The 23,922-nt window shown below is 46.7% G+C and overlaps 1 protein-coding gene across 1 annotated transcript; it reads right to left on the bottom strand.

Moving 5' to 3' along the window:
* Positions 1-5,588: 5,588 nt before the first annotated feature.
* On the bottom strand, positions 5,589-23,445 carry shha (sonic hedgehog signaling molecule a). Its single transcript, XM_043690715.2, has 3 exons — positions 22,768-23,445; positions 15,556-15,817; positions 5,589-7,362 (listed from the first exon to the last, which is right to left on the bottom strand). Exons 1-3 carry the CDS (start codon positions 23,062-23,064, stop codon positions 6,662-6,664), a joined length of 1,260 nt encoding a protein of 419 aa, XP_043546650.2. The 5' UTR covers positions 23,065-23,445; the 3' UTR covers positions 5,589-6,661.
* Between the last annotated feature and the right edge of the window lie 477 nt (positions 23,446-23,922).

The following is a 23,922-nucleotide window of genomic DNA, read 5'->3' as shown; positions in this document are numbered from 1 at the left end:
ACCGTCAGTAGTAATACCAGATTTGACAATTTTTCTCCTCCCCATAGCCAACCAGGATGACTCTTGTGAAATTTTCAGAAGTCAATAGGATCACCTTTTTCAATGAAAGTCTATCTCCCTCCCACATCCAGTTGTGGTAGCTTGCACAGTCAATCAATCTTTTCTCTACTGCCCATGCAGAACATCAGCCATCAGTCTGTGTTGGTCATTGAATTGTAGGGAAACCTGTAACCTGATCTCAAAATCAGCTTCATTTATCATCTTCCCCATGTCATCATGGAACACTTTAACATTATCACCAATACAGATATGTTATTAGTTATTTTTGATCCAACTTCACTTCACCTCAGAAGTAAACAGACAGCTATGATACAATTGTTTGCAACCTGACACCAACACCTATTTTGGGGGACTTTGGGAGACAAAGTTTCTACACATGCTTGTCGCTGTTTCCAAATATAATGGCTGCATCTTCTTCTGAAACAATGCAGGCCTGCCTTTGATCTCTAACAGTCAAACCACCTAGGCTGACTGTCAGGCAGATGGTATAACAGGTGACATGACCATTTCCCTTTACCCTAAATTTAAAGCTTCAGTCCAAGCTATGATACACTTAGAAATCTCATAATTCTAACACTTCTTCAATATCAACAATTATATTAATGCCAAAGATATTGCTATTATTTTGAGAAGGTGAAATTATGGAAATTGGCATCGTATTTTAAAAATAAAATTCAAACAACATGATAAACAGTACAACCTCACTCTTTAGAATGGTGTTAAACTGTTTTGAAACCAAACCTTGAGTGTGGAACTTTGAACCAACTCCCACACAAAGTTGATGGAGATTCCCTCCACAGGCTGTCTGAATCTAATTGTGCCAGTTATCAAGGAGGCACTGAAGAATGGTTTCATTTTCTAGGACCCAACTCTATAATTGATGGATCAGTGCATTCTGAAATGAAAATGAGTTCCAGAGTATTAGGCAAGGCAGATAAACCTTTGTGGGTCAGACAGCATCCACAGATTAGCTTGCTCTCTCTCTCTCCATGGATGCCGTCTGACCTGCTGTGATCTCCAGCATTTGTTCTTTTCAGTACAGATTTTAGCATCTGCAGTAATTTGTTCCAAGGTAAACCTTTGTATTTAAGTGAATACAAAGAGGACCTTGTTCTTCATAGTGCAAAAAAAATGATACTTGAATCCAGTTTGAATCCAACCTCAGCTCACGGTAGATTGAGACAAAATCTTAAGAAAGTGCACTAATTCTTCTCTCAAGTGAGTTACAAAGGACATAGTAGAATCAGAATATTGAAAACAATCTCCACTTCTTAAAATGTAGACCATAAGACATCAGAAGTCAGCCATTCCGTCCATCAAGTCTGCTCTGCCATTCAGAGAAATCATGGCTGATCTGTTCATCCTAACTGTTTCTTGAACAAACACAGAGAATAACAGAGAAATGGAACACGTCTTGCAGTATCTGTGCAGAGAGAAACAGAGTTACCATTTAGTGTCTGGTTTGACACTTCTTCAGACTGCAATTCTAAAGAAGAGTCTTATCAGACTTGAAAAAGATCTGACTCTGTCAGATCTATTCAATTCCTTCAGTATCCTCTGTGTTTGTTTCAGATTTCCAGCATCCATAATATTTTGCCTTTACTTAGCTTTCTTGTTCCCACCTTTTCCCTATAACCCTTGACTCCCTTACTGATTTAAACTCATCAATCTCAGCATTTAATATATACTTAATGACCCAACCTCTGCAGCCCTCTGTGGTAAAGAATCCCAAAGAATTAATACTCTCTGAGAAAAGAAATTCCCCCATCTCTTATGTGGATGACCCCATATCCTGATCATATACCATCTGTTCCTAGACTCTCCCAAAAGGAGAAACAGCCACTTCACATCTGTACTGTCAAGACCGTTAAAAATCTCATCTGTATCAATAAGGTCACTTCTCATTCTTCTAAACTCCAATGAATACAGGGCTAATTTACTCAACCTTTCCTTATAAGACAACTTCTCCATAAATAGAATCAATCTAGTGAACCTTCTCTGGACGGTTCCCAACTTCCTGGATAAACTTGCTTTGATGTTTTAGTTTTGCACACTTCTATTGATGAGGTCAATTCCTGGAATGGCGGGACTATCTTACGCTGAAAGATTGGAGCGACTGGGCTTGTATACGCTTGAGTTTAGAAGGTGAGATGGGATCTGATTGAGACGTACAAGATTATTAAAGGATTGGACACTCTGGAGGCTGGAAGCATGTTTCCGCTGATGAGTGAGTCCTGAACCAGAGGGACACAGTTTAAAAATAAGGAGTAGGCCACTCAGAACAGAGTTGAGGAGAAATTTCTTCACCCAGAGAGTGGTGGGTGTATGGAATGCTCTGTCTCAGAAGGCTGTGGAGGCCAAGTCTCTGGATACTTTCAAGAAAGAGTTGGATAGAGCTCTTAAGGATAGTGGAATCAAGGGTTATGGGGATAAGGCAGGAACAGGATATTGATTGAGGATGATCAGCCATGATCATAATGAATGGTGGTGCTGGCTTGAAGGGCAGAATGGCCTACTCCTGCACCTATTATCTATTGTCCATTGCAATGTCATACACTCACTATGCAGTATCCTCAACCGAGTTTCTACCTAGAAATTAGAATTGAGTTTAGAGGGGCCAATATTGCACAGACTTGTCATCCCAAAAGCAATCACTTGCTTATTGTTTTTGGGAAGAGTTGTGGCTTCCATTTATGAATCTATGCCTTCTTTAATAAAATTCATAATTTGAAACTGTTATATTTAACTTGCAAGTCAATCTTCAAGATTTCTGTCTCCATAATTAACAGTGAGAGTCTTTCTGGCTGCCTTTGCATTTAGTAGATCAGTTCAACTTTCAACATGTAAACGTTACGAAGCCCAGTTCAGTTAAGAATGTATGTGATGTGAGTGCTTTGCAACACAGAGTTGTTATACTCGAAATAGTTAGTGCATCCCTGGGACTTCTTTTGTATAGTTTTTTTTAACATTCATGGGAGATAAGAGCACAGTCCAGCCCATGCTGTTCCAGAAAATGTGGACTCTAACAGTTATTTCTTCACACGGGGAATGTATCACGAGCCTGTGATCTTTACATGAGCCATGAAGACACTTAAGTATTGAAGGGATCACTGATCTGGAATGTTCTGCTTGAAGGATGCTGGAAGCATTCAACAGTAATTCTCAAAAAGGAATTTTAAAGCTTTTTGAAAAGGAGAAATTTTCAGAGCTATAGGGAAAGGACAAGGGAGTGGGTCTGGATGGCTCTTTCAAAGAGACCACATAGGCATGATGGTCTTCTTTGGTGCTTTAGATGCTATGATTCTCTGAGTTCAGCTGTCCAAGTACCTCTGCTACAGACATTAATGCTGATAAGACTGTTCAGTGTGTAAGTGTTTGTGGAAGTGACTTGTATAAGTGTTACTGGATTATAATCTAGTGGGTGCAGAATGCTATTCAAGGGGCATCGGTTCAAATCTCACACAGCCATTGGCTGAGTTTAGATTCAATTAATAAAATGTGTTATTAAAAAACTAGGCTCTGTAATGGTGTTCATGAAGCTATCATTGATTGTTTCAAACCTTAAGAAATAGGCTATTAAGCCCTTCAAGGTAAAAGTGAAGACTGCAGGTGCTGGAGATCAGAGTCAAGATTAGAGTGGTGCTGGAAAAGCACAGCAGGTCAGGCAGCATCTTAGGAGCAGGAAAATTGATGTTTCGGGCAAAAGCCCTTCAGCAGGAAACCTGATGAAAGGCTTTTGCCCAAAACGTCAATTTTCCTGCTCCTTGGATGCTGCCTGACCTGCTGTGCTTTTCCAGCATCACTCTAATCTTGACCATTCAGGCCCTCAATCCTGCTCTACCAATCAATTGGATCTTGGCAGATCTGACATTTTAAACATTTACTTTCCTGCATTTTCTTTGGAACCCTTGATTCCTCTACTGATTAAACATTTAGCTACCTCACCCTTAAATATACCAAATGGCTCTGCCCCACAGCTCTCTGTGGTAAGGAGTTCCAAAGACTCACAACCTTTGGAGAGAAGAAATTCCTCCTCATCTCAGGCTTAAATTGGCATCCCTTAACTCTGAGACCATCCCGTCTGGTTCTACACTCTCCCATGAGGGGAAATATCCTCTCAGCATTTACCCTGTCAAGCCCCATCCAATATGTTTCAAGGAGATTTCCTCTCATTCCTCTAAACTCCAGTCAGTAGAATCTCAACCTGTTTAGCTATGCTGGTAAGACAATCCCTCTCTTCTAAAGATTTTCTATGAATTGGCTCCAATGAAATCATATTTTAAATACATAAAATAAGGAGACCAAAACTGCTCACAGTACCCCAGCTATGATCTCACCAGCACCTTGTGCAGTTGCGGTAAGACTTCCCCAATCTTGTACACCAACCACTTGAAATAAGCACCAACATTCCATTAGCCTTCCTAATGCCTGCTGCAGCTGTGTGGTAGCTTTGTGGGTTTTGTGTACAAGTGCCCTCCCCCAAGTCCCTTTCTGTTGCAGGTTGATGCAGTTTTTCTCAATGTAACTAATAACCTTGGTTTGTTCTCTCTTCCTAGATGAACGACTTAACATTTTTGTACATTATACCACATTTGCGAATATGTTTGCCCACTTACTGAACCTACCAATATCTCTTTGTAAACTTATTATCCCTCTGGCAACTTGCTCTTGTCCTAAAGGTCCATCTGGTTGACAGAGGGTTGGAAACCTACATTTCTTGGAGCAGGGGAATCGACATTTCGGGCTCCTGATGAAGGGCTTATGCCTGAAATGTCGATTTCCCTGCTCCTCGGATGCTGCCTGACCTGCTGTGCTTTTCCAGCACCACTCTCTGGACTCTGATCTCCAGCATCTGCAGTCCTCACGTTCTCCTAGTTGATTTCTAACCGAGTGTAACTTTCATGTGAGAATCACTGCAATGTGCATACTTGAATAGTGCAAGTCACTCAGCTCAGGGACAGTTCGGAGCAGGACTACCCTGTCCGCTCCAGTGATACCCGTGAAAGAACAAGGGGGTTGGGGCTGGGGGAATGTTACTGGCGTTACATCAACGTCGTTTAGGATTCTCACCCATAAATCTTTATTACATTTCTCAGCCACCAATCCACGTATGTGTCTAAGAAAGGAAACGCAGTTAAAATACGTTAGAAAAATATTTTTTGCAGTTACTACATGTAAACAATACTCCTTTCTCCAATGTAGTACAGTTACATTAGGTTTCAGAGAAATTTTATTTTTAAAAAAATGTTCAAAAACAAAAGCAGCACTGAGGAAAAAAAAATGTTTGTTGTTCGCATGTGGCAATTCTGCCACGTCCAATATTTTCGTTCGTTACCTTTTTCGTTAATAGTCTCAGAATGATTGAATTAAATTGTCCGACTGTTGTAGTACAAACAATCATTCTATCTTCAGAATATGGCAGCCTTACAGTGAGTGACACAAGAACATAAATATCTCTTCTAACTTTGCAAAATATTTTAAGGTATCTGTACACAAAGTCATTCGCCTTCTCTTAATCAAAAGTTCAGTGTCCTTGAAATGCTGTATATTTTAATAATATTCAAAGAGAGCATTTTGGCACATTTCTATATTATAAAACTACTGTATTAAACTATTACAAAATATGCAAATAATACGGTTTAGTAAATTTACAACTGTTTTTGTCGAATTTTAATTCGTATGCAAAAAAAACTTTGTACAAACTACTATTTTCATTAGAATGTTAATATTCTTTCTCAAGTTTCCTCGCTTTTAAAAAATAATTTCTTCCCATAGAATTCAGTCCCAGATGTAAGTGATAAAGGCGCCGCTGTGTGAGAAATGGACAATTGTCTTTTTTTTTGACTGGCGCCCAACCATTGGTCGCGACGCATCTGGGTTTACAAAATAGCATGTTCAACAATAAACAAAAAAAAAGTAACTGGGATGGTCAAAACGTTATATTTTTTGCACCTAGATTTTAAATTAAAATAATATATTCTCGTATTTTACACTATTTCAAACAACGAATTGTGATTCAGTTAAGTAATGATCTCTCCAAAATCTAATTTACAATTCTGTGTATAAAAATATAATTTATGGACCCCCCAACGTAGCGTAACTTTGTCCAGAAGGAAGAGAAAACGAGAACAAGGCAATGTGAGAGCGGAACACAAGGTTAGATGCGTCGATAGTCCGAAGGGAACTCGTTGCTGACGGTACTGAAATGTTTCACGATATCTGACTTTTGTAGAAAAATATATTCTGCGTTCCTTGATCGACCACACAAAATTATTTTCTTCCTGCTGGGGTCAAAGAGAGTTCACCTGGGAATAAATTATCAAAGGAGTTTCTTTTTAAGGCCCTCGAAGTTCCGCATTTGTTTTGGATAAACAAAAAAAAAGCAGAAACAAACAGATAGTAAGAGAAAATGCAAATGCAAACGAAATAAATATTCCCCCAAATCCCCAATAACAGCAAAACAACTGGGGTCTCAAGCTGAAATTCTAATGGATTTCTGTGTGTGTGTGTGGGTGTTGGTGTGGGTGGATGGGTGGGTGGGAGGGTGGTTCATTGTAAAAGTTTCTTCTTGGCAGAGATTCCCTTTCGCTGTAGAAAGACTTCAGCTGGAGTCCAATGCCATCCCCAGTGGGTGAATAGATGCCTGGTCCAAAACCCATCTGCCTATTTGGTACAGGGCGCTGGAGTACCAGTGAATGCCGCTTTCTTGGCCAGTAATGTTGGCTGTGAATGAGTCACTGAGTGAAAATAAGGACTTGGCCGCGTAACTCATTCTAACCGGCAAGAACGCCCAGTGGGCCAGTGCATGATCCTCTATCACGGCATAGCAAGAGGCCAGGACCTGATTGACCACGAGGGTGCCCTGCACAGTCAGTGGGGCGTAAGCCCCTTCCCTCTCCTCCAAATAAACCTTCTCGACGGTGGCGGCCCGCACTCGCTGGCCGTCTCCGTCCGGCACGTATACCAGATGGCCCGGCTTCACGTTGCTGGCGAAGGTGGCCCGGAACCGGGGCTGGCCCGGGCTCCGCCGCCGCTGCTGCCCGGCGAACAGCAAGTGAGCCGCTGTGAGGGATAGCCTCGTCTGGGGCTCCCGCGTCTCGATCACGTAGAACACCTTGCTGGCCTCCCGGGATGTGTCCAGGAACATGATGAAGTCGGTGTAGAGGAGCCTGCCCTCACGGTCCGCCGCCAGCACCCGGTCTCCCGCTCTCAGGTCCTTCACCGCTTTGGTGGAGCCGTTCTCCAGGCTCACTCGGGCTGAGGCTGGGAAGCAGCCCCCAGACTTGGCAGCCACCGAGTTTTCTGTTTGAGAACAAAGGGGAGAGGAAACGCTATTGAGAATCATGTGAGGAAACCGTGTTAACGGAGTCTCAGAGCGAACAGTCACAGGCAGACAGCACAGAATACATTAGACATCATGGCTACACTAGGACGACCACTCTCTGGCATAACCCCCTTCCCCTCCCGGCCCCTTCCCCACACCCAACACCCCAGCAGCCAATCCAATCCCTCACTCTTACAGAGCTCGATGATACAGCACTGAAACAGACCCTGCGGTCCAACTTGTCCGTGCCGACCAGATATCCTAAATTTGTCGGCACTTGGCCCATATCCCTCCAAACCCTTCCTATTCACGTCCCCATCCACATGCCTTTCAATTGCTGTTATAGTACCAGTGCCTTGGTAACTCCACGCGATGCCAATCTGCCTTGGCACAGCGCCCAATAACACCCCAGGCTAAGAAAGGCGGCCGAGAAACTTCTCAGACACTGCCAGACCTGCTGAGTTTCTCCAGCATTCTTGGTTTGTTTTTCAGATTTCCAGCATCCCCTGTTTAACTTAACCTATTTTTTTCTAAACAACCTGTTTGACGGGGGTGTGGGGGGTGGGCAGTGCCAGTAACACTGCACCACAACAGAGCCTCTTATTCCGCTGTCAGGAACGCCTTTCGGACCCCATGAAATGTTTTGTGCCCGCCCGACCGCTCAATCGTAACGGCAAAATAGCGCCAAACATGGAGGTTTTGAAGGAGTTGAGCTCTGGCTTCCCCCGGCGTATTAACCGCCTGGGCTCGGGAGATGGCAGTATCGCTCCGATCCACACACTCCCCTTTCATAAAGACATGAGGAGTTTAACAGGGGCAATGCAACCTTAAATTGAGTCTAACGTTATTCCAGGCGTGCCCGACCGCTCTCTAACCCAGACTAAGGGTTGAGTCGGGCCAAATTGCAGTTTCGAGGTGCAGTGGAATTCCTATAATTCTGTGAACACAGCTTTATCGGGATAACCTTTGTTCAATCCCTCCATGTCAGGAATCAAGGTCGTGAAGCTTTTCTGAACTGCCTCCAATGAAATGAATATATTTCTTTAAATAAGCGGACCAAAATTGCTTATAGAATTCTAGATGTACTCCCTGTGAGTGTTTGGACCTCCTTGTTACAGAGAGCTGTGGGGGCAGAGTCCTTGTGTCTATTTAACGCGAACATTTATTATTGACTAATATTATTGATCAGTAGGTAAATTAAGAATTACGGAGTTTTGGGTCGTATTAGGGGCTTAATTGGGAATTGGGGGTGCTGAGTTTTTGAAAACTGTAGATGGATCCTGTCAGTGCTGGCCCAGCCTCCGTATTCAGGGCTGCTGCTAGTTAAGTCTGTTCATTTTAAATGACGGGCTCACGGATTTAAAGCTCACATTGAATCGATTCCCTAACACGACACCAGCGTCTCTGGACACTCGCGAAGGCCACGCCTCTAAAGACTACAATTATTGAACTCTAAGACTCTTTCCTGATGCATTAAATGCCGGAAATACCCAGAAAGTCAGGCAACAGCGTTGTGGGGAGAAATAGAACTGACTGCCCGATTGTAACGTTATGTTTTTTTGAATGGGTTAAAATCGGGCACAAATGGTTAGCGTTTCCGATAAATATGTCGTTCTGAGAATTCATCGAAAGTTTGCTCTGGTGTTCCTCTCTGCACCGGTGCTATCAGATCCGCTGAGCATTATCATCATTTTCTATTCATTTCAGATCCCCAGCATCCGCAGTATTTTGCTTGCGTGGTTGATCTTTAATGTATGTTGGCTGCTTATCCTTGTATTTATAGCAATAAAGAGGACGGCATGTTGAGGAAACTGGCTGGAATGGGCTCCAGGGTCCTACAAACTGAAGACAGACAGAGAGAGAGAAAGCGACTAGGAACCATGGACATAAACGACTAATTCCTGGGGAACTTATTATTCCAGTAGCTAACAGCTAACAGCTCAGAAACGAATTCCCACAGATTAATCACACCAGTGTGCAACAATGAACCGAAAGACAACTGCAATTAATGTATTAAACTCAGTTCAATTGTTGCACGCTGGAACAGTTCAGGTACAAGAGTTTACCCGCAGTGTCCTGCCGAACCTCCCCTCGAACTAAGGCCTTTAGCATGAATCTAACCGATTGGGGTAGTTTATTCTGTTAGTATCTCCGTGAATTTTGCCCCTGAATACTTTGCCCACGAGTTTCAAAAAAACAAATCCGCTTCCCAGGTGAAACCTCCTCCATTAGAGCATTAGGCACGTGGTATGGAATCGTTCCTGCATTTCGAGAGGATAAGCCAAATAGGCTGTCTCCCTCAACCCTCCAAGTCAAGCATTCCTTGGGGCTGGATACCCTGCAGTTATTTTGAAACAAGGAGATGAAATTGTACCCAACACTCCAGGCAGACCTTCAGTGTTAATCCAACATTACTTTGATTCAATAACATGCCCGCTGCGTTGTGTGTTTTTAAAATCTGTTCCCTCATGGTATGTGGGTGTGAGTGTCACTGGCTAGGCCAGCATTGGATGTCCATCTTCATGGCTATCCCACCTTGCTGTGGACCTTGGGGTCGGATGGACCGGTAAGGGCGGCGGGTTTCCTTCTCTGAAGGGCATTGGTTAACCAGGTGGGTTTTAAACGAGGATCACTGGGCCCTATTAGCATTTTAATCCAGATCTTTATTGAATTCAAATTTCACCATTTACCCTTGGTCCCAGAATATTAGCTTGGGGTTCTGGTTTAGCAGCCCACCGCCAAATGCATTACAACCTCCCCTCCTTTAAGGGTAAACGAAAGGGATAATTAGACCTACACCCCCCCCCCCCCCCCCGATCCTATATCTCATGCTCGCCTTGATATTTCAAGCAGGTGCCATGTAACCTGAGAAGGAGGCCAATCAGCCCCTCAAGTCTGTTCGTCTATTCAATGAGCTCAGAACCTGCCTGAATTACATTGGCCTGCATTGGCTCCATCACAAGTTCCGAATCAGTAGCCCCACGTGCTGAGAAAATGTCTACCCTATCAATCATTTGGGCGTAATAAGACCAATGCTTACGCTTGCACATTGGAGACAATACAAACCGTGTCTGTATAGAATTGAATTATTGAAGCCCTGCTATCATTCCAATGAATCTGCGTTTTACGCTTGGAAGGCCAAAACATCCATCCTGAAATTGATCCCCAGAATTTAACACACTCCGAGATTATTGAGTGACAGACTCTGTGGGCAGTAACAGTCCTTCCGCTCCCTGACTCCTTTGAAACCTACTCTGTTCGATAACCAAACGGGTACTTTAGCTTCGTAAGTCATTGTAAACATTCATTTCTGAGCACGCGGTCTCATCCATTCATTGAATACATTGTGAACTGTGTGACGGGGTAGTGTGGTAAAACCTACAGATTCGGGGGAAGCCTGAGGAAAGGGGAATATGGCACGGGTAATGAGATGTTGGGCAAGCCACGGCGAGGTCAGACAGAGGCAGGGTTCATCAAACAAGCCATTCGAGTATACCATTTTTACTTGGTCTGAACTTATAACAGCAAGCTCTCATTTTCAGCAGGCGATTATGAATCACAATTCAAGACCAACCTGGCATGCAAAGGCATTAGGTTCCTACTCAAGCAAAATACCGTGGAAGCTGGAAATCCCAGTTTTAAAAAAATGAAACAGACACTGGAAATACTCAGCAACTCAGGCAGCGTCTGTGGAGTGAGGCAGGTGTTGGTGTTTGGCCCTGGTTAAAGGGAGGGAAGTCCGCCTCTGTCTGGACTCAATGCCAATTAGCGGGTACATGCAACACTGCATTTCAAAACCAAAAAAAAGCGTGGCGTTAAGAATGGTGCTTGTGTTTTTGATGCTACATATTGTACCGCTGTGCTGTTTATTAATATAGGAAAATAAGATAGGAAGATAAATACATTGCTATCTATGTATGTACACTAGTGATTAGATCAATAAATGATAGGTAGATTGATAGGCAGACAGATAATTAGATAGATGCATTGAGATAGTTGGGTGTAGGTAGGTAAATATATAGAGATGGATAGATAGATGTGGATAGGTAGATTGATGTAGATGGGTAGATAGATAGAAAGATAGATATAGATGGAAAGATAGGTGGAGATAGGTTGATAGATATACTGTAGATGGGTAGATAAATAGATAGAAACATAGATAGTTATAGATAGGTAGATAGGTGGATAAAGTCATAGAGTCATAGAGATGTACAGCATGCTCCAACTCGTCCATGACCAGATATCCTCGATAAATCTAGTCCCATTTGCCAGCATTTGGCCCCATATCGCTCTAAGCTCTTCCTGTTTATGTACCCATCCAGATGTCTTTTAAACTCTGTCATTGTACCAGCTTCTACCACTTCCTTCGGCAGCTTGTTCAGATAGACAGACAGACGGATGATATTGTTATTTCCATCAAATAAGTGATAAGAAAATGGATCAAAGAAATGAACAAATCGGTTGCAGAATGGCTTGGAGATATTTCCAGTTTCTGTGATGCATCTACTGATTAAACCACAACGAAAAGTTAGAAGAGTTGACTTTCTTCATTGCTTGGGGCACCTACTTATCTACCCCTTCCATTCCTCCCCCTGTCTGTCCTTTTCCCGAAGAAAGTCGGGGTTGAATCTTCAGAAAGCGGTCTGTTATTGGACGGGTGCCAGTTGGAAAAGGAGCCTGTCAATTCACCTCATTTCAACGTGACGGTTTTCTAAGTAAACCACTTAAAAGCAACTCTTAAGATGTTGCATATGAATGTCGCATATTTTAGGCGGATATTCAAGGAGTGAGATATAGAGGAGGTTGCGAAATAGCGTGAAGGGGGATGGATCGTTTGCTTGGCCCGGAACCAAGGTCCAACGCTGGCACTGAAGAAAACAAAGTCCCTTCTGTTTTTGGGGAAAACATTGATTAATAGGGGAGGACAGAGAGAAAACCCCCCCAGCAAATAACATTTTATGGATTTGTTAACGAGTTTGTCACCTCTGTTACTGATTTGCAAGACTTGTCACAGATTATACACAAGCTAAGAGAAAATAAAACTTGGTTGTCTTCTGGTAGGAAGTGTGTGTAGAAATAAGGGCTAGGGATGGGTTAGTGTTGGGGGAGCGAGCAGCACTCAGTGACAGAGGCAAGCAGATTGGAAGTGCTGGCGAGCTCTGTGTATGTGTGTTTGTTGCGGGTGACAACTTCAGCGGCGGACATTTATCTCAAAAGCTGCTCTGTGAAGTGATGATTTGGAGATGCCGGTGTTGGCCTGGGGTGGACAAAGTTAAAAATCACACAACACCAGGTTATAGTCCAACAGGTTTAATTGGAAGCGACGCTCCGAAAGCTAATGTGATTTTGTGTGATTTTTAACTCTATGGAGTGAGTGTGGGAATGGAGATGGGGAGGGTGACAGAGGGGTGAGGCTGGGTCCATTGCGGTCTAATTAAAATCCGCTAAAGGGGCCGTATTGTCAATCTGATTCAGCTAATGGAGGAGATACTCCTGGAGAGAGAGAAAAGGGAGAGGACGTCTCCACTTTCTTTCCCAGCTCTAGGGCTGTTTGCTCAGGTGCACAAGCCCCTGTTGTGTTAATTCACACACACACACTACACGCCAGAGTGCAGGCTCTTGCGAAAGAGAGAGAGAGGGAGAGAAAACAGCCCGGTTATTTGCACAACAGAAACAGCACTGTTCCGATTTGCTTGGCCACTCGAGATGTGTATTTGAATTTTAAATAGCCAAGATTGCTTTTAGATGCAACCCATCATCAATGTCCCCTTCTCTCATTCGGCCCGTCTGACAATGGTTCAGGGGCTTGAGCCAATTCATCTTTGCATTCCTATCCCCGGGATCATACTTTTAGCAAATACAGATGTAGAGAGCGAATCTTCCTGGCCGGAATGTTTTTTTTCTCTCTCTCTCCTTCTCTCCCCAGCAGACAGCATCTAATCTGCTCATCTGATTCCCCGTCATGAAATAGTGGCGGAACAAACGGATGGAAGATTGAGCTCACAGTCTTTTCCAATAGCCCGCTTGGTTTCCGTCACACGCCCCACATGACACAGACTGAAATGAGCCGGTGTGTTTAGAATTTTAAGTTATAGATTTGACACTCTCCTATTTAAAGTGAGGCTCGGGATTACAGTCGCTTTTAGATGAATCTTCACGGAATTCTTATCTGTAATTCAAGATCTCCTTTGCTGCCGCCTGCCCTTGGCCCGGTAAATCCTTGATTAAGACAGTGTGTGGCGTTGCAAGTACGATGAATGAGCGGCTGCAGCTTTATCGGCTTCTATGTGTGTGTCAGTGTCTGTGTGTATCTGTGTGTTTGTGTCTGTGTGTCTGTGTGTGTGTCTGTGTCTGTGTGTCTGTATGTGTGTCTGTGTCTGTATGTGTGTCTGTGTGTGTGTCTGTGTCTGTGTGTCTGTCTGTCTGTGTGTGACTGTGTCTGTCTGTCTATCTTTCTGTGTGTCTGTGTGTGTCTGTGTGTGTGTGTGTGTGTCTGTGTCTGTGTGTCTGTGTCTGTGTGTGTGCGTATTCCTAAAATAATATCACAAAGTGCAAGATTGCACAGACTCACAGTGCTGGAAAACCATATGGCGCTTAAAACACAGACGGAAGTCTATCTCTCTCCCTCTCTCTCTCTCTATGCAACAACTTCCAATCCGAATGGATGCTCTCGTTAACTAAAGGAAGGTTCAGGGACTGTTCATCTCAGACGGTGCTGTCACCGAATGGGTGCCCTTTGTAGGCGTGTGAGAAATAGACAGGCAGACAGTATGAAGAGATCGGTAAATAGACGCAGCCAGGTTGGAGCTTTTTTGTTCAACTGGATTCAAACAAGTCAACCAAACGGAGAACAAATGAGCTGCAAAACCATGAAGCAACATGGAGGGATTCAGCAAAGTCTATATAGAAAGTCTGTCTCTGTTTTCGCCCTAACATTCAATTTAAAAAATCCATTACTCACGATGATTCATTTCCTTGGATATTATGTTTGTACCTAAAATAGGTTATCAATGGGGTCACATCCAGATAGCTCAAACTCACCGCGCATTTGACGCCTCAGGTTATAAATTGTGACAAAATTGTGCTGGGGTTTCCTTAGAAAAATCGGGAAGTACCACACCTTGAGGGTGGAGGTAGGATGGTGCTTACGTTCAGATTTTGGTTTCAAGCTGCAGTTCATGTTTTGAAGGGCTCTTGGAACTCTGTTTATAAAGTGTGGGCCGCGCGTTTGCTCACAGGGATTTCATTCCAAAGCTGTGTGCGAGCGGACACTTGGTTCGAAAGGCTGGTGCAGTCTTTCGGAGCTGTAGAGATCTGGTTAACCAGAGAGGCCTTTCAGTCCTGGAATATTAATCAGTCACTACGGAGTGCAGATGTGGCTGTTAACAGCGAACTGTTAGGCTTGTTAGGCTATGCTTTTTAGCAGTCAGTCAGCTCCCCACTACTTCACTACTCAGATAACCAGTGACCAACCGGGCTTGGCTCGTTGGTAAACATTGGGGACGTTTATTTACTCACGTAGGTCGGGATTTGCCATTCATTCCACCCCCCCCCCCCGCCCCCGCCCAACCAACTCTCGCCAATTCCACTTCCCCAGGGTCCAGTGCTATAACAGGAAGACTGGTCCTAACTGGACTCAGAAGCGGGGAGCTGGGTAAAGTCCAACGTCATCCACAAACTATGCCCACACTCTGGCAATGGACGTGTAACTCGACTGGACACCCCTCTGAAACAGTCCGCGCTTTTCCACCCCCGGAGACAGTCGGAGGCTATTCGGGGGCACTCCTTATTAGTTTTGTTTCGGAGACCTGGAGATTAATCAAAACTGAACAAATAAAACGGTTGGATTATGAACCCGGGCCAGCGATTATCGCCTCTTTAAGAGAGCATCCTCATTTATTGCATCCTTCCTATCACTCTCCATGAATTAATGACCCGCGTTATTTATTGTCACGTCAGTGGGATTCCTCTGTAATGCTTCAGCGCCCCCCACCCCTGCAGGGAGTTCCAGGAAGCGATGGCTGGCGCCTGGGGTGCCTTGAGATTAAAAAGTGTGCAAATGCAGGTATGAAATATAGCCGTGTTCATCAGGAGCAGTCTAGCGGAGGGGAGTGAGGTGGGGAATGGGGGAAAAAAAAAAGGCGGGCACTCTCTTTCCAGCGCTACCTCACCTGCTTTGACTGAACAGTGAATGTGGGCCTTGGATTCGTAGTAGACCCAGTCGAAGCCCGCCTCCACCGCCAGCCTGGCCAACATGCCGTACTTGCTCCTGTCACGGTCCGAAGTGGTAATGTCCACGGCCCGGCCCTCGTAATGCAGCGACTCCTCCGAGTGGTGGCCGTCCTCATCCCAGCCCTCTGTCACCCTGAGCTTCACCCCGGGCCATTGGTTCATCACTGAGATCGCCAGGGAATTCAGTTTGTCTTTACATCTCTTCCGAGGGCGTCAGGGAAAGGGACACAGAGAGACAGAGAGAAAGGCAAAGTCATTAAGCATACCCGGCCAATGTTATTGTGTTTCGGTTATGGCACAGAATGAAACAGTTAATTGTGGGAGCATTCGATATTTATTTCAGCATTGACCAAATGGGAACATAGAAACAAGAGGAGGTGTCCACCACTCGGCCCTTCCAATCCTTTTCCTGCTTTCCCCTTATACCCGTTGATCGCTTTGACCGGACTGCCAATACAGAAGACCAGGCTAATATTCTGAAGGACATTGGTTCAATCGCCCTGTCCAACATACACACACCAAACACACACACACTTGCACCACACACACTTGCACACACACATATACACACCACATACATACACCACACACAACACGCACATATACACACATCACACACAACACACGCACACATATACACACATACCCATACACATTTGAATTCAATAACAAATTAAAATTGATCCTTTATAAGACACGTCCGCACAGAGACTAAACAGCCGACATGTTCATAGGGAAAAGCATACCGGAATCTCCATCCTCAGAGTGCTGTTCAGGAGGAGGCCTAGAGCCCGTTCAATACCCTACTCAAATCCCTGGGCTCGTCCTCAGAGTCGGCGCTTTCCTCAATTTCTCTTAGCTCGATCACTCGAAAAGCGTGAAGCAAGCGAGAACCAGAGATCTCTGACCACCAGGAACTCTGAAGAGCCCTTCCGAATGCTGATCTCCGGCTCAGGCTCAACCATCCTGAAGGGACTACGGGAAGATAGGGGCAACGAGGAGTCCTCTTCAGGGTCCCTAGCTCAATTGATTCTGGAGCATGTGCGTCCCCCCCCCCCCTCCCCGCCCAACCTCCCAAGCCCCACACACATGCACACCGATATCTTTCACCCGAATTCTAGGCTAAATCTACACTGATATCGTTCAGACAGAGAAAAGGAAGTGGAAGAGAGGAGGATGCAGCCCTATAATTCCAGGCTCTAATCTCGGCGTGGATTCGGTGCCGGGATGCTTGGCCATAGATGGCCCCAGACTAATGTATAAAACCAATCCGGGCCCACAAAGGCCCCTTTCAGAGCGAGTGTGTGTGTGTGTGTGTGTGTTGGAAGGGGAGTGGTTGCGGGGGTGGGGGTAATAAAATGAAGAGAGAGCTAGTTAATGTGTACATAGAAAGGGTGGGGGCTGAGGATCTTGCCGCCTGGCTCCCTCGGACGCATCACTACCAGCACTGCTGGGCATCATTGCTTATCATTCTTCCCCCATTAGGATCCGGGGCAAAAAGAGCAAAAAAAAAACAATTTTTTGGGGGGGATAGTAAGGACTGCAGATGTCGGGTCCCGACCCGACACGTCAACTTCCCTCCTCCTCCGATACTGCCTGACCTGCTGTGCCTTTCCAGCTACACACTTTATCACCAAATCACCGCCTGTCTCGGTTTAGCTGTGAACAGCTGGAAGGAGGGATGGGATTGAGACAGATATTTCACGAGAATAGCGTCGGAGAGAAAGAGCGTCCTCAAATGCCCCCTTCTCTGAGGGCAATTTCTGCTCATGTTCACACACAATACCGACCCCTTCCCCCAAACACACACAGACACACACATACACACAGACACACACTCATAGACACACAGACACACACATACACTCAGACACACAGACACAGACACACACACTTACACACACAGACACATACACACAGGCACACATACACATACACAGACATACACTCATAGACACACACACATACACACACTCATAGTCACATACACGAAAACACAGACACAGACACACACTCACAGACAGACACAGACACACATACACAGACACACATACACACACTCAGACACACACATACACACACTCATAGACACACATATACATACAGACACAGACACACTCACAGACACACTCAGACATACATACACAGACACTCACATACACACACAGACACGCACATACAGACAGACACACTCATAGACACACATACACACAGAGAGACACAGACACACACATACACAGACACAGACACACAGACACACATACACAGACAAACACACATACACACACAGACACAGACACACACATACACACATAGACACACACTCATAGACACACATACACACACACAGACACAATTCCCCCCCCCCCCCCCACACACACATACACAGACACAGGCACACAGTCTCTCACAAACAGATATACGGAGCATATTCCACCCAGCAGCCAGTCAGATCCCACTCCGTATTCTCTTTATTTGCCTCTTCTGCAAGGTGCCCTTTGCACATGGTCCGAGCTGCACTGAGAGCTCACTCTAACCGTTACACCGACTCACTGACGGGCACAGGTCTGCCGCAGACTGGGAACCGGGCAGGGAATGTCGGGTCAAGGAGAGGCCGCTTATCGCGACTCCTGTTAGAAGTTTAAACTTGTGCAGAAGCAGCAGATCCGGGGAGTTGGTAAACTCGGGCTTTGACCCAGAGACAGGCTCGGTGGAAGGTGGCAACACCTGCTCTCGTTCACGGTTCCCCTGGGCCGGGGACGGCAGGCGGGTTCTGAGCAGCGAGCAGCCCAGCGCATAGTGCTAGCCCGGCGGATGCACCGGACAGAAAAGCCGCTCTTTGAGCAGGGAGAGCATGTGTACACCCAAACTCACTGACATCGGGAAATGAGACAGAGAGAGAGAGACGGGGAGAGAGAGAGACAGAGAGAGACCAAATCTACCTGCCGACACAAACAGCTCGGCGCCGTTGTCAAATGTAGGACTTACGGAGGGGAGTACGGGCTCAGTTGGAACAGCCCTCACCCCCGGTCAAACCAATCCCAAGCTCCTCAGGGCAAGGACCAAATTGGGGGCAGTTAGAGAGAAGCATGTGGATTCACCTGAAGCCCGCCATCCCTCATATAAACAGAACCCTCCGTCCCTCATCCATACACCACCCTCCATCCCTCATCCTCACCCCAACCTCCATCCCTCATCCACATCCCACCCTCTATCCTTCAACCATACACCACCCTCCATCCCTCATCCTCACCCCACCCTCCATCCCTCATCCATACACCACCCTCCATCCCTCATCCTCATCCCACCCTCCATCCCTCAACCATACACCACCCTCCATCCCTCAACCATACACCACCCTCCATCCCTCATCCACACACCACCCTCCATCCCTCATCCACACCTCACCTCCATCCCTCATCCACACCCCACCCTCCAACCCCCATCCACACCCCACCCTCCATCCCTCAACAATACACCACCCTCCATCCCTCAACCATACACCACCCTCCATCCTCATCCACACCCCACCCTCCATCCCTCAACCATATACCACCCTCCATCCCTCATCCACACCCCACCCTCCATCCCTCAACCATACACCACCCTCCAGCCCTCAGCCACACCCCACCCTCCATTCCTCAACCATACACCTCCCTCCATCCCTCATCCACACCCCACTCTCCATCCCTCAACCATACACCACCCTCCATCCCTCAACCATACACCACCCTCCATCCCTCATCCACACCCCACCCCTCCATCCCTCAACCATACATCACCCTCCATCCCTCAACCATACACCACCCTCCATCCCTCATTCACACCCCACTCTCCATCCCTCAACCATACACCACCCTCCATCCCTCATCCACACTCCACTCTCCATCCCTTAACCATACACCACCCTCCATCCCTCATCCACACCCCACCCTCCATTCCTCAACCATACACCACCCTCCATCCCTCATCCACACCCCACCTCCATCCCTCAACCATACACTACTCTCCATTCCTCATCCACACCCCACCCTCCAACCCTCAACCATACTCCACCCTCCATCCCTCAACCACACACCACCCTCCATCCCTCATCCACACCCCACCTTCCATCCCTCATCCACCCCCCACCCTCCATTCCTCATCCACACCCCACCCTCTAGCCCTCATCCACACACCACCCTCCATCCCTCATCCACACCCCACCCTCCATCCCTCAACCATACACCACCCTCCATCCCTCATCCACACCCCATCCTCCATCCCTCAACCATACACCACTCTCCATCCCTCATCCACACCCCACCCTCCATCCCTTATCCACACCCCACCCTCCACCCTCCACCCCTCAACAATACACCACCCTCCATCCCTCAACCATACACCACCCTCCATCCGTCATCCACACCCCACCCTCCATCCCTCAACCATACACCACCCTCCATCCTCATCCACACCCCACCCTCCATCCCTCAACCATATACCACCCTCCATCCCTCATCCACACCCCACCCTCCATCCCTCAACCATACACCACCCTCCAGCCCTCAGCCACACCCCACCCTCCATCCCTCAACCATACACCTCCCTCCATCCCTCAACCATACACCACCTTCCATCCCTCATCCACACCCCACCCTCTATCCCTCATCCACACCCCACCCTCTATCCCTCATCCACACAACACCCTCTATCATTCAATCCTCTCACACACCTTCCATCCCTCATTCACTGTCCTTACATCCGCTCTTTACTTCCCTCTCTCACCCCCGAGGCTCTGACCGCAGTCCCACGCCATACACCCACATATCCACGCGGCTCTCTGCCTCAGACTTTTCCAGTAGAAGCAGTATTCCCGTGTCTGGGCTGGCGGCTCTCACACCGGGGAAGGACTGGGTTAGGGTCGGTTAGGCGGAGAGGCGTTGGGGGCGGGGGCGAAAGGGAGCTGCTGCGGTGTCTATGAGAGCTGAACTTGACCTTCAAGCGAGATAAAATCTGACGGTGGGGTAACTCCCGGTGTGTGTGTGTGAGTGTGTGTGTGAGAGAGAAAGTGTGTGTATGTATGTGTGTGCGTGTGTGACTGTGTGTGCGTGCGAGTGCGTGTGTGTAAGTGTGCATGAGCGTGTATAGTGTGTGTGTGAGAGAGGGTGTGTGTGAGCGTGAGTATGTGAGAGTGTGTGTTTGTGTGTGTGTATGTGTATGTGTGTTTGCGGGTGTGTGACTGTCTGTGCGTGTGCGTGTTTGTAAGTGTGCATGTGTGTGTAGTGTGTGTGCATGTGTGAGAGTGTGTGTGTGTGATGGTGTGTGTGTGTGTGTGTATGTGTGTGTGTGAGAGAGAATATGTGCATGGGTGTGTATGAGTGTGAGTGTGTGTGTGTATGTGTGTTTGTGTGTGTGTGTATGTGTGTGTTTGTGTGTGTGTATGTGTGTATGTGTGTTTGTGAGTGTGTGTGTTTGTGTGTGTATGTGTGTATGAGTGTGTGTGTGTTTGTGTGAGCTTGTGTGTGTGTGAGTGTGTACGTGTGTGTGTACGTGTGAGTGTGTGAGTGTATGCATGTGTGTTGCTGCCGGCTTCAGAGTGGCAGACAGCGACAGAAGGTCATAAGTTCAAACGCTGGCAGCTAATGCAGGATCCGTGTCGAGATGCAGCCTATTCCCAGGACATACCGTCCCTGTTCTGTTCACTCGCCTCGGCAGCCTCACAGACACTGCACCGGGGGGAATTCAAACCACAGCCAGCGATTTCTGAACCAAGCTTGCGAAGAAGGGCAATTTTATTGCGCATTCCTCCCCTCCCACCCAAAAACCCCGTTTGCCGCCCCCCCCCCCCCAACCCCTCTGCCCGGAATCCCAACCCGAAGAACAGAATGCGATGAGTTGCAATGACTCCTGGTTATAAAGACAGAGAGAGAGACGAAGATGAAACTGTAATCAGTACGAGATCGATAATGGGAGAGGAAGTGGAGCTGAAAATTCGAGCCGTGCTTGTGAGTGTGTGTGTGTTTGACAGAGAAAGAGGGGGGGGGGGGGGGGGGGAAGAGTTTGAGACGGCTATCGGAGCACTGAGCAAGGGCAGTCAGAGACTGCCGTGAATCCCGGCAAAGGATGAGAGCAGACTCCTCGAAAAAGCAGCAGGGCAAGGGTGTGGTGTGGTGCTGGGGAGCTCGGCTGTGGCACAGGAGTGTTCCACGCGTTTGCTTGTAAACATTAAACCACTCCAATCGCTTAAAAGGGTAATATCAGTGCGTGTGCATACACCCCCACCCGTTGACTTCATCCCTCGATTTGTTGACACACCGTGTGTAGATTAAATAGACGGGAGAGATTTAGACCCTCAGGGAGACGTTAACATCCCGCTAACGAATGTCGGTGGGGCCCACCACCAGCGCCTTACCCTGATCCCAGACAGAGCAACTCGCTCTGACTTCGCCATTATCTTGAATCATGCCTTTTTTTTAAAAAAAAGAAAGTATATAAATTGCCTCAATTGCCGCTAGCCCGTGGCCTTTTTAAGTGCGAATCAGAGCAAGGCGCGCACACCCGAACACTCTCACTCGCCCCTCTTAAAGGGAATATCAATACATTCGACAGACACAACAGCGCAGGATGAAATGTTGATGTGCACCGCCAGGTCAATACACAGCCAAGGAGAAGGAGCGAAGGATGGATCGATTCTCCCTCCCTCCCTCTCTGCTATATTTAGAAAAGGCAGCCTCATTAAGTCAGATCTGCGAGATTCAGGAGCTATTTTATTTGGAGAGACACGGCAAGATATATATATATATGGGAGAGAGAGAGACACAGAGAAAGAGAGAGAGAGAGAATAAAAATGTCAAAGGGACGGTCCGGCTGTGGGCTCTCGTGCACTCTGATGGATCAAAGTCCAGTGGCTCAAACAAGTGCAAACACATTCACAAACCCAGTTTCAAGATGCGTTGCTTGCCAACAGAATGATAATAAAAAAAAAGCTCAAAAAAAAACCAAACCCGAGAATCTATAAAGTTTCCTCCAATATCCTACCGCCGCCCCCACGGGCAGTCTCGGCAATCTGCGGGACATACCCCTCCAAGCAATTTACCCCGTAAAAAAGAGGGAAATGAGGTGTGGAGAGAGGGAGAAAGGCAGGAATTTGCCCCCCCCCCCTTACCTACCTGTGTCATCAGCCTGTCAGCCCCCGTGTTCTCTTCGTCTTTAAAAATAATGTCCGGATTGTAATTGGGTGTCAATTCCTTGAACCTCTCCGAGTTCCGGGTTATCTTGCCTTCGTATCTGCCACTTGCTCCCAGTGTCTTCTCGGCCACGTTGGGGATGTACTGCTTGTAACCGAGCGGGGTCAGCTTTCGGGGGTGTCTCCTCCGCCCGTAGCCCCGGCCTGGCCCACAAGCATTCACGGGCGAGACAAGGGAACAGCAAATCAATCCCACGAACACAATTCGCGTCAACATCATGTCCAGAGAATCCAATCGCTCGGGGTTCCTATTTCTCGCACTTGCGTGTGTCTTCCTTTCTCGCCTTCGATTCCGCACGACACAGGTGCTGAAATAGCCCTTCGATAACGGTTACACATCGACAGCTCTTCTCACTGCGATTTCCTCTTGAGGATGCATGTGTGTGCGTGGAAGGGGGGGAGAAAATAAAAAAAATAAAGGACTAAATGCTGTTTAAAGGATACGAGAGCTGGAGACGCTTCAGAGAGACTGGCTGTACAGCAATGTAATATAGCTTCAGAAGGCACAACGGTGGGATCTGATTGGCCAGCCGGCAGCTACAAGCTTCTGATGTCTCCCACCAAAACCAACAATTTCCGAAAATTCACCTGAGGTCTGGCGTATCAGGAGCGGGAGGAGGACTGCTTCTCCTTATGAAAACATCAATTACAACTTGTTTTCATTGCCACGTCTGCCCCGCCCTGCCAATGCAAATCCATTCGCCGCCTTTTGAGCGTAAAGTCTCCGCGACTTGACACACGGGAACGGCGGAGCGAGCCGCTGATCGAAGTGCTCGAATTTGTTCCCCCCCCCGCCCTCCCCCATTTGGAGAGACGATCTTGTTAACAGCTGCCGTCTGGCGCTATGTATCTCGTAGCGAAAGAGATTTTTTTTGTGTTGTTCAGAGAAATTCCGCCACACGCGAATGTAACAAATGTGCAAATCTGTAAATAAGCTGGCAACAAGCAAAGTTGTCATTTCTTCCACTACCCTGTTGATATTTCAGACAAACTGAATTTCCCATTGAAATCAGAACTTTGTCCTTATTTTTCTGTTAAAGCTAAATGAATAGTAGCTAAGACCAAAATTTATTCATTT

Source organism: Chiloscyllium plagiosum, unplaced genomic scaffold (genome assembly GCF_037043375.1).
Source record: "Chiloscyllium plagiosum isolate Xiang-an unplaced genomic scaffold, Cpla_swu_hap1 HiC_scaffold_5, whole genome shotgun sequence".
Lineage (NCBI taxonomy): Eukaryota > Metazoa > Chordata > Chondrichthyes > Orectolobiformes > Hemiscylliidae > Chiloscyllium > Chiloscyllium plagiosum.
The sequence above is the reverse complement of the archived record's forward strand: the minus strand, read 5'-3'. Positions and strand labels throughout refer to the sequence as shown.